Consider the following 12,145-nt stretch of genomic DNA (forward strand, 5'->3'; position numbering starts at 1 on the left):
CTGCTTTCTTTATCAGAGCCTTCATATTTTAATATCAAAACAGTCCACTTGACTAATGACTGTGAACTTATTAATTTTGAACTGTTTATATGAAAAGATAAAAATAAAAGTTTTCATAAATATTCTTACCAAAATAAATCTTTTCAGTAATAGAATTTGAGCTTAAAGTCACTTTAATCCTTTTCAGTACCTTAATCACCTGACATCCCATGACTGAAAATATAGGCAATACCCCCAAAAAACACCATCTGGTGTTGATATACTTCAGAATATTGATAGCATCGTATGACATGGATAAACTAAAAAAAAAATTAAAACAAAATTTCTATCCTTTATGTTGTTCCCACTTCAAAAAATAATAATTATTCCTGGTGTCACAAGGCTATTTCCTTCAAGACATGGGTGCCTGTGACAAATTACAAAAGAAGCTATTCCTCTTTAGCCTCATCTTTCTTTGTGCTACATGCTTTTAAAACTCTGAATGCACAAATGGGACGTTCAAGAAGGGAAAAACTTGTTTCAGACATCTGTGCAATAAGGGACCATCAAATCGGCTGTCATAACAATTGTGTATAAACTACTAGAATTTTAACTGCTTCTCTGGCATTACAGGCATCAAACCTTTTATTCCCTCTTCAGGACGTGGTGCCAGTGGATTGAATCTGGTTCCATTGTATTTATATATTCTTTAAAAATAGATAATATGGGAGAGCTGAAAGGCTAATACATCAGTTATGATGGCATTTAAATTGGCCAGGAAAGTTGAATCTTCTTCCTTGGTTAGATAGCACTGATAATTCTTTTGCTGGACTCTGTGCTTGATGGACACATCTTAGTTTTCTTCCCATTTCATGATCTCATGCCATCAGATTTAGTTATCCTAATTCTTTTTTTAAAAAAAGATTGTTTTAAATTTTCAACACTAGCAACTTTCTCAGTTTTTTTGGTTCTCTTTTTCAGTAGTGGCTTTTTGTTAGTTTGTTGGAGCCACAGAGAGAGAAAAGGAAAAAATTTGCTAAAGCCAGAGGAAAATGAAGATTATTATGTAAACCATTAAAAATATTTGAATAGCTAAAGTAATTTTGGCTATAGAGCACCTAGAAATCTTCTGAAAGAATATGGACTGATATAAACAGATGTGAATTTGGTTTGGACTATAGTGGTAGCTAATCTGGTTTTCTCTTCCCTTTTTTTTTCTTAAAATCAAATAGCACTTACTCATTATTTTTAGGTATCACTGAATTATACTCCTTAAGTTAATTTATAAACTTAAATTGTTCAGTACTTTCAGTTAAAATGTTAGAATTAGAGAAATTAATAGTAAATTAGAAATTTACTGTATATGTGATTAAAGCAAAATTCATATACAAACTGCACACTGTGGTCACAAGAGTCAGCTTTCACAGAGCTACTAGGCTGGGCCTTTGTACACACAGACAGTAGACATCCCTTTGTTTTGCCCCTCCTTCTCTTCTTCAGCAGTCATTCAATGACAAGCGTAAAAAGAACCTCTTTTCCCGAAAATTCCCCTTCTACAAGAACAAGGACCAGAGTGAGCAGGAAACAAGTGATGCTGACCGTAAGTATGTGGATCCAGTGGTCAACTGAAGATAAATGTAGAGGGACCTACTGCCCTGCAGTTGGTTGTTACCATGGAGACAGTTTCAAGAGCTGCAACAGGTTACTATTATCTTAACTAGGGACAACTTAACAAGCATAAATTAATTTGCATACCAGTCTTAACTTTTTCTGGCCCCTTAGGGTTTCTTAAAGTAAATGATATTTTTACACTGTGTTTAAAATAGAATTATTTTATGTAAAGGTTCTTCTAAGAAACATTCAACATAATCTCAAAAGAATATTTTAGACAAAAACATGAGTACCTCAGAACCTTCTTATTGAGTTCTAGGTATAGCGTTGCCAATCTTTGATAATAGATCTTTTCAAAACATTCTGTATTATCCTATTTCTTCATTATATGTAGACAATCTGAATTTTACTTTTAAAATAGCAAGAAACAGTCAAAATTTTTGCTTCTCTATCCTAATCAGCTTCTCATATAGAACTTACATTCTTCTAGTAGAGCATATCTAGCCATTAGCTTAATTAAACTTTCAGAAATACACAGAAATGCTCTGTAAGATACATGCACCTGTAATGGTCTTGGAACTGTCTCTTATTGTAGCACCAATTTTATGCATTACTGACAACTATTTTCTTTGATTATCTTTTTATTGCTTGCTCTCTGGGAACTACTCTCTACAGGAGATCCCTGACGACATGGGATCAAAAGGCCTGAGTAAGTGATCAAAATACTCCCAAGTTACTTTTTTACCTCCATCTACAGACCTACCTTTTTCAGATACATTTTGAGACTCGTGGTAGTGCCTATCTGGCATGAGGAGGTGTATGATTTAGATTGCTTTTAGATTTTTCAGGTTAATAATATGCTTGGGATTTTTATTTCTATAATACCCTTTAATTTTTTTCATTTTTCACATCATTTGAAAAACTCTCTGCTTATATTTTCCTCTTTTTAATTTTTATGGCAATTACTTTCTCTAGGAATTTTTTAAATTTGAAGAAAGACTTAATGTTTTTTTAACATAGTACTATCTGCCCTCATTATTAGAAGGTAGAATATAATCTTCCTTATGTTTTATTCCACCCCACCCTTTTTGTTAAAATCACTTTGAATCTCTGTTCGAAAAGCATTGCTATAAAACTATAAAACACAATAGACCTTAAATATTAGAAAAGAATTATAGAACTCAAGTTCAAATAGCAGTCTGCGTGGTAGGAAATTTTTATATATCGTTTTTATGGAAGATGTAAGTTATGAAAAGAATTATAAGAAATATCCTTTTTTTTTTTTTAAACCAAGATATTGTCTCTGTTTGGGGGGAATTGTGTGTGTGTATGTGTGCATTGTTCCTATTTAATTTTCTAGTTAGTATTCAATCTTCGTATAAAGCTTGGTATAGAGTCTGATATGTAGGAGTCATTCAATGAATATTGGAATGAATGAATGAAATAAGTCATTTTCGCAAACAATTTTAAATGTGAATGTGTTCAAATTGATTAAATGTGAAATTTTACCCAATACTGCTAAGTTATTTTAGGTGACAGTGACTCATAGAAGTAATCTTTTAGGCTAAAGTTTTTTTCTAAATAGTTGTTTCCATTTACATTATTAAGCATTTTGAAAACTTCATAATTTGTTGATCATTAAGGATTTACCCAGTATCTTTTAATTTCTAAGTTAATAAACTTTAAATTTCATAGATTTTTTTTCTTGATTAATGCTAACTTTGTATTGGACTTTTAAGCTTAACTATAGGTACTTGACTTCTATTTCAACTTTTAATAATTAAAGGTTTATATTAGATTGAAAACAGTATGCTTTATATGTAATTATTTCTGTTACACACACTTTGCTATTTATGCATTTGCCTTTTTGGGATCTGGCAAGAGTCACAAATTTACTATCACTAGTGGCACCTTTTTTAAATCTCTTTCTTTTGGGAAAAACTATTGATGCAAATCTTCAGAAGCTGGAAAATATTTCCACTGATTTTTAATGCTGTAGAATTTTGAGAATGGTCATTCAGTGCTGTGGATGATCAAATGATCCCACAGATTTCTGTTATCTGTTGAGTCATCAGAGACTTATGGAAAGCTCAAGGAAAAAGGAACTAATGAAGAATTTGGTTCCATATTGATTTTTTTATAATAGATAACTATACCTTGACCACTTCCCTGATGGCTCAGGGGGTAAAGCGTCTGTCTGCAATGCAGGAGACCTGGGTTCGATCCCTGGATCAGGAAGATCCCCTGGAGAAGGAAATGGCAACCCACTCCAGTACTCTTGCCTGGAAAATCCCATGAACGGAGGAGCCTGGTAGGCTACAGTCTATGGGGTCGCAAAGAGTCGGACATGACTGAGCGGGCAGATACCTTGACCACATCATATTTTCATCTCTCGTTTTAATTGAGGTGTGGGGCTTGGAAAGAGAAACAAGTGAAAAATGATAACTGATTACCCATGTCATTGATTTATTTTCTGGTCATGACTTAAGATTCCTTGAATGATAGGTTTCTATGCTTCATCTCACAGGAACTGAAAGAATGTATTCACCTGGTAACTTGATGACATCAAGAAGATTTTATTTAGAAAAGGTTGATGGAGACAGGAAAAAATCAGTAAAATTCTAAAACTGGATAAGATGGAGGTTATCACATAAAACATTACTAGCAGCTGACAGGATGCTAATTATTATACAATAGAAAATACCGGGAAGAAGGGTGGGTCAAGAGTGTTATCTAAAACCTCAGTTATCTACATCTTAAAGTTCAGGATAGGCTTCCCTGGTGGCTCAGCAGTATAAGAATCCACCTACCAGTGTAGGAGACGTGGGTTCAACCCCTGGGTCAAGAAGATTCCCTGGAGAAGGAAATGGCAACCCACTCCAGTATTTTTCCCTGGGAAATCTGATGGACAGAGGAACCTGATGGACTATAGTCCATGGAGTCGCAGAGTCAGACACGACTTAACAACCAAACAACAAAGTTCAGGATACAAGGAATAAACTAAGCAAAATTCTATGCAATTTTAATACAAGAAAATAAGTGTGACTTCATGTTGGTATTCATTAAGCTTTGTTGGAACAGGACTATGAAAGGATTGAGAACAGAAGGACAAATTATTCCAGATAAACCTGTTGAAGAGCTGTGGAATAACACTGAATAGCAAGAAAGATGGACATCTGCATGTAATTTCACACAACCTTTGAAAAAATAGGGTATTTAATTAGAGAACACAGAGAGAAACAAAATACCCTAGAATACTCTTCATAGACAAGAATTCAATGATTCTACAAAGAAGAAAATCAAATTATTGATTTACCCTGCTGACAGTAGAGGAAATAATAAGAGAAATTGTCTTTCAAAACCTAATTTTGACTAACAGAACTAATTAGAATATGATGGAAATCTGGGAAGATGCAACTAAATCATCATAGCTTGTAAAAGAGCCAGAAATAGAAATCTGTGTAGCTTTTATGCTTCAAAAAGAAGGCAATTTTGAAAAAATTCAAGAGGAAAAAAACTGGGTAAGATTCCTTTCCGTTCAGTTCAGTTGCTCAGTCGTGTCCGACTCTTTGCGACCCCATGAATTGCAGCACGCCAGGCCTCCCTCTCCATCACCAACTCCCAGGGTTTACCCAAACTCACGTCCATCAAGTCGGTGATGCCATCCAGCCATCTCATCCTCTGTCGTCCCCTTCCCCTCCTGCCCTCAATCCCTCCGAGCATCAGAGTCTTTTCCAGTGAGTCAGTTCTTCGCATGAGGTGGCCCAAGTACTGGAGTTTCAGCTTTAGCATCATTCCTTCCAAAGAACACTCAGGACTGATCTCCTTTAGAATGGACTGGTTGGATCTCCTTGCAGTCCAAGGGACTCTCAAGAGTCTTCTCCAACACCACAGTTCAAAAGCATCAATTCTTCAGTGCTCAGCTTTCTTCACAGTCCAACTCTCACATCCATACATGACCACTGGAAAAACCATAGCCTTGACTACATGGACCTTTGTTGGCAAAGTAATATCTCTGCTTTTCAATATGCTATCTAGGTTGGTCATAGCTTTCCTTCCAAGGAGTAAGCATCTTTTAATTTCCTGGCTGCAATCACCATCTGCAGTGATTTTGGAACCCCCAAAAATAAAGTCTGACACTGTTTCCACTGTTTCCCCATCTATTTCCATGGAGTGATGGGCCCAGATGCCATGATCTTCGTTTTCTGAATGTTGAGCTTTAAGCCAGCTTTTTCACTCTCCTCTTTCACTTTCATCAAGAGGCTTTTTAGTTCCTCTTCACTTTCTGCCATTGCTTTATAACTATTGGTAATTTTAGATAATGCAAGATAAGTAAGAGAAATCCCCAGAAAAGAGAATGTAGTACCTTCAACTTTGTATTTATGTATATAACATGTCAGATATATTCAGTAGTAGAGAAATAATAAAATAAACGCCACAAGCATTCATTTATCCAACTTCTCTAATTGTCAACTCATGGTTAATTTGTTTCTTCTATACTTTGACTTACTCTCCCCTTCCACTCGCTCAAATGCAATAACTAACATTTCTTTCTTTTATATATTAGAAATCCTAGTATAAATTTAAGAACTTTTTCTTTTTTCTATGTGGCATTCCTACTTCTGGGAATGATTTTTAAGGAAATAGGACAAAAGGTGAAAGACATATAAATGAACACATTCATAATAATGAATTGTTGATGTCTATGAAAAACAATTTAAAGCAAAATAAATAGTAAGATAAATCATGATTTAACAGTCCAATAGAATATTATACAACAATTTAAAATGATTGTTTTGACATCTGTGTGATAACATGAGAAGAAATTTTTAAATATAAACTTTAAAAAAACATTTTTTAAATGTTTATATATTCAGTCTTATAATTTTTAATGTTCCTCCTTTATTTAAAATATACATAGCAATGATTAAGAAAGTGGTATCTTGTCTTTGCAAGTTAGAATAACAGACTTATTTTTCACTATGACAGCAATTCAAGAACTGTACTAAGTTTTACCATTCTCTAAATTTAGGAGACTATAGGTGGTTCGGTACAGCATGTATTTCTCCCCAAACTTTTTCCTTATGCTTTAACTTTTGTTTCCTTTACCTGACATAAGAAATTTAGATTTACTTCTCTTCCATGGAAATTTTTGTTATTTTAGTTTTTATCGATAACATTCCTTTTTATTGAAAGGAGAACACTTACTAAGACAACACTAGAGATTACATTTACATGAGAAGAGGGCAAGGTGTTACTGAGCAATATAGTTATGAAATGGGGTCACTTTGAAGGGAGGGCCAGGCACATGGGTGTGTTTATCATCTTTTTGTTTTGCAAAACAGCCGTTGTCAGTTTCACCAAAGCAGTTTCTCAGAAATGCTGCTGCTGCTGCTGCTGCTGCTGCTGCTAAATCGCTTCAGTCGTGTCCAACTCTACTTTAAAATACAATCCCACCTTCTAGAATTCTGTTCCATTTGACCTTTTTTAGAGCATCAGGAAATCTGTGGTATCCAGAATACCTTATCTGTATGATCTCAGATACAGATTTTCATTTATCTTCAGTAACAAGAAAGAAACTAAACTAAAAGTGGGGTCATTTTTTTTTCCATTTATTTTTTAAGATACCACTTCCTTATAATGGACATCTGTTTTCTTAGATATAACTTGTCTACTTTGTTAGTCATTATTGTATCATGACCTAAAGGGTGTCAGTGACATTTTCTCATTGGGGTTTTTATCTTGACAGTTGGACTAATTTAAGATCTACTTGCCATTCATAATAAGATTTTGTTCATAAACTATTGAACAGAAAATGAAACATTGTCCTTGATTACAGATTTTTTTCCTTACCAATTCATATTCATTTATTTGAAATAAACTTTTCAAAGAAAATCAGAAATGTTCTTAAAAACTCTTTGGATATCGATGGTTTATATCTCAACATTTTGTTGTCACCTTGTGTTTATTTTGATAATTTGCTTTTTTAAAACTCATGACTGTGTTTTCTTTATTTTTTCCATTGTCCTGCAATTTCAGAACATGTAACTTCTAATGCCAGCGATAGCGAAAGTAGTTACCGTAAGTGTTTTAAGTTATTTGTTCTTTTGTTATCTTCAGTAATATATCCTGTGGGGGTTTTTCCCTTAGTGATGTATTCTGAAAACCGAAAATTAGGTGCTTACTATGTTAAAGTCAGGGAGAGCCAAGTTAAATACTTTATAGATAAAGTCATGCTATATGTACAGAAGTTAATTTCCAAAGTTTTCATAAAATACAAAAATTCATTTTAATAAAACTGCTGTTCATGTGCACAATATGGGTATGTGTATTTGTATCTTTTATAAGAAGTAAATATCTAGCTAAACAGGGATAAGCTTGTGTTTTGCATTTTAGTTTAGTAATTCTGTTTCTAACATAGGCATTAAAATATTTTTCAATAATGCTAAATTATAATTAGGTTTATTTCCTTTCTTATTTCGTGTCACCAATACTGATGTGTGTCAAGATACTATGTATTGCCAGGTTTTGGTGAACATAAGAAATGACAAAGAGAAAATTTTCAACTAGTGTTCAAACAGTAATACTAATTTATTTTTTGGTTCTTTTGTTATAGTCTTGGTATTATTAAGTGATGTATATAAGTGTGTGAAGTTTTAAAACACATTTGGACATGGGAGGCGGGAAGAGTACATGAATATTGTCAGTTTAACACCTTAAAAATTAAAATTGCTTTTCTGACTTTTTTTTTTTTTACTGCTGTCTAATATGAAAGTAATCTTGATTACAGATGAGTATGGCTGCTCAAAAGGTCCATCCTGTTAATATCAGTCTAATATTTTTTGTGTTGACAATATATACTTTTAACCCTCATTCATTTGATTGGTTGTTATTTTTTATGCATAATAGTTACTTAATGATTTTCTTTTTTGGTGTGGTAGTGTGATTTCTCATATTTTAGCATTTTATTAACATATCAGAACTCACCAGAGAGTAGTTGTGAAGCTTTCTAGACTAAAAAGAGGTAATGAAAGTATATACTGTCTGTCTTACCATTTGCATGTATTATTAGGTGTGGAAAATTCAAATTGCATGTTTCTGATAACATATAAAACATGTTTTACCTACAGTACTTTTAAAAGCAACTTGTAAATATATATATATGATATAATAAATTTTAAAACAACAAAATATACTTTTAAAGCAGGAAAGAATAATAATTTAAAAGATTTACAGCTGCATACATGTAATATAAACAAATTTAGTGAAAAGATTGTAATAGAGTCATAATCATCAAGGAAAATATCTTTAAATACATTCTTCAAATACTGGTTGATTTCATTGAACCACTTGAATCTAACAATTCTTCCTAGTTTGTTTTCTCTGTGTGTGTGTATGTGTGTTTGTGTATTAAGAACTGAAGTTTTCAACTTTTTATTTTCATTGAGCAGAGGTATAATGTGTAGACTTTTCTGTGTAGGATATTCATATGCTCTAATCCTTTAACTTAGAGAATTTAACTTGTGAAAAGTGCTTTTAAGATCAAAGCAAAATATATTATTTCTCCTTTACTATCGATGTGCTGCATTTTGTTGAAAAAGAAGAATTTAATTTTATCTAAAACTTTTTTTTACCCAACGTTATTTTTTTAATTGAACAAATGAATTATTATAGTAATCAATGAATTTTTTTCATCAGTGAAATAGTAACACTAATTTTAATTTTACCTTTGCATTAAAATTTTTTGGTTAGAAAATAGTTGTAATTATAAAATGTATATGCAATATTAAATGTTATACCTGGTAAGACCAAAAACACTAACTTATCTAATATGCATATACGTAGGACTGCTCATTAAAGTAGTAACTTTAAAATATTTAAGAGTTTAGATTCTCAGTAAAAAATTAATAGCTTATGCTTGACATCCCAAGTGAAGATTTAATCTGTAAAACTCAGAATAACAGAAAGTTAGTTATTAATAGCACAATTATAATTTGTTTTTATATATACCAGTCTTTGTGATTCTGATTTTTCATTTTTTCCCTAAATCTTGCCATAATTAATTTATAAAGTGTCTTTTTTTATGTCTTCACTGATTTTCTCAGGAAAATTCTAGTATTTTATATGTTCTGTTAAAGAATTAAATTGGTATAGTTATCGTTATAGATTTTCTTACCTGTATTTTAACTTTCTAATAGGTGGTCAAGAAGAATATGTCTTATCTTATGAACCAGTGAATCAACAAGAAGGTTTGTGAAGTCTGTTTATATTTTACAGTCTTATAGAGAAACATAATTTGGAAGATCAGTCTAACCCAATTCATATCTTAAAACATTTTTAAGGTATACCTTAAAAAACCATTTTGTTAGAATTTTAGTGTTTTTTCTTACTATATGTATCTGTATATAGAATTTTACTATATATGTTTTATGAAACATGATTTAACCCATAGATTATTAAAATCATTTTATATTGGTGTTTTATTTCTTAAGCAGCTTCTTTCCAGTGTTCACAATAGTATCACTATCCTTCTAATAACCCTTGTTCAGAATCTTGGAATCATCTTTGATCTTTCTGTGCTCTTCATCTCCCTTGTCCAATCAGTTTCTAGGCCCTATTTATTCTTATTATTTCTTTCTTATTTATAACCTCCTTTCATCCCTCCTACCAAATGTTAAGGCTGATTTTCACTGCTAGTCTCCCTGCTTCCAGCATGATCCCTTACAATCCAGTGTTTATACTCTATTAGATCATCATTCTAGATGACTACTCTGATTATACCACATTTCTTTTTTGCCCTTCTTTGATCTGCTTCCTTGCAGTTACTGCTTCAGAAAGGATCAGTAAAACACTGTACTGTGTTTTCTCATTTGTAATGAGATGATGTTAGCAATGTATAGAAACATTATCTACTAAAATGCTGGGTTTAACTTGGTTAAATTTATCTAAGTGTACGACTTCAAACAGGGCTTCCTTAGTGGCTTAGATGGTAAAGAATCTGTCTGCAATGCAGCAGATTCGGGTTCGATCCCTGGGTCAGGAAGATCCCCTGGAGAAGGAAACGGCTACCCACTCCAGTATTCTTGCCTGGAGAATTCCATGGACAGAGGAGCCTGCAGGCTACAGTCCATGTGGTCACAGTCACACAGAGCTGAGTGACACACTTACTATGACTTCAAACAGATTGAAGTTTAAGATTTTAAGAAATATTTGGAAACTATCAAGTTGAGCATCATTGGTAGAGAAAGAAAAAAAGGAAATTCTTCATAAGGATACTTTTGTTTTCTAGTAAAATGAAATACATAGATGTTTGTTGAGTGTTTATTCCTTTTAACATGCAGTTTATTTTTATAGTTAATTATACTCGACCAGTGATCATATTGGGACCTATGAAAGACAGGATAAATGATGACCTGATCTCAGAATTTCCTGACAAATTTGGATCATGTGTTCCTCGTGAGTAACTCACATAAAAGTTCTTAGTTAATGTTCTTAACATTTTGTCACTGTGTGGTCAAAGTAAGCATGACCTTTTTTTTTCTCTTTTTTATTTTTTAAATTATGAAAGTATGAAATGCATTTACAGGATACTTGGTAAATACAGAACAAAGTTATATATAGTTTCACTATATATTACAATTTTTTTTTACTAGATAAACTAAGATTTTTAGTTGGAGTTTCAATATCAAACTCTCAAAAATTAATACAATAAATATACAGAAAAGTAGAAGGATATAGTAGACCTCAAAAGCACTATAACCAATTCAACATTATTAAGATTTATACAGTTTTCACACTATACTCGGAAACAAATTCTATTCAGGTTTCCATAGACTATTAACTAGGAGACACTGGAACATATCCAGGGACATAAAACAGGTGCAGAAAAAATTTGTGGTCTAATGAAACTGAAATCATACAGAGTCTGTCCTCTTACCACTGTGGAATTATGTTAAAAATCAATATCAAAAGATACTTGAAAATAAGCCACATATTTTCAAGTGTAGTGTGACATTTACCAGTAGAGATCTTTGACCTAGCCATTGAAAGCCGACTGAAAAAACACAGATGGTATTGTAGAGAAGAAAACATTTAAGTAAGAAATTAATATCAAAGATAGTTAAGTAGAAGTACATGCACTCATCTCCTGCAAGAGCACCAAAATTACAACTAGCTTTTGAACAACATTCGACAGAAGGACATTGGAACCCACCAAAAAAAGATAATCCATGTCCAAAGACAAAGAAGAAGCTGCAACAAGATGGTGGGAGAGGTGCAAACACAATAAAATCAAATCCCACACCTGCTAGGTGGCCGACCCACGATCTAGAGAATAGTACCAAAGAAGTTCTCCTACTGTTGTGACGATTCTGAGCCTCCTGTCAGGATTTGAAGCCTCCACATCCAGCAAAGGGACTGGGAATCCCCAGGCAGTCTGACTTTGAAGGCCAGTGGAATTTGATTACAGGACTAGGGGAAACAGAGCCTGCACTCTTGGAGGACACAAACAAAATCTTGTACGTGCCAAGACCTAGGGGAAAGGAGCAGTGACTCC

General features: G+C 32.9%; 1 protein-coding gene across 9 annotated transcripts in view; it reads left to right on the forward strand.

The window, feature by feature from the left end:
- Window positions 1–12,145, forward strand: part of DLG1 (discs large MAGUK scaffold protein 1) — a 256,793-nt gene that overhangs the window by 222,934 nt on the left and 21,714 nt on the right. For 4 of the 9 annotated variants that reach the window (XM_040249498.1, XM_040249489.1, XM_040249481.1 and 1 more), the window contains 4 exons: window positions 1,480–1,579; window positions 7,630–7,671; window positions 9,789–9,839; window positions 10,945–11,046. In XM_040249498.1, the coding sequence (XP_040105432.1) occupies window positions 1,480–1,579; window positions 7,630–7,671; window positions 9,789–9,839; window positions 10,945–11,046 (295 nt within the window). Of the gene's footprint in view, window positions 1–1,479; window positions 1,580–2,265; window positions 2,300–7,629; window positions 7,672–9,788; window positions 9,840–10,944; window positions 11,047–12,145 lie in introns of all 9 variants that reach the window. The other 5 variants (XM_040249514.1, XM_040249541.1, XM_040249547.1 and 2 more) reach the window with 2 other exon arrangements.

Source organism: Oryx dammah, unplaced genomic scaffold, assembly GCF_014754425.2.
Source record: "Oryx dammah isolate SB20612 unplaced genomic scaffold, SCBI_Odam_1.1 HiC_scaffold_2, whole genome shotgun sequence".
NCBI classification, from domain to species: Eukaryota; Metazoa; Chordata; class Mammalia; order Artiodactyla; family Bovidae; genus Oryx; species Oryx dammah.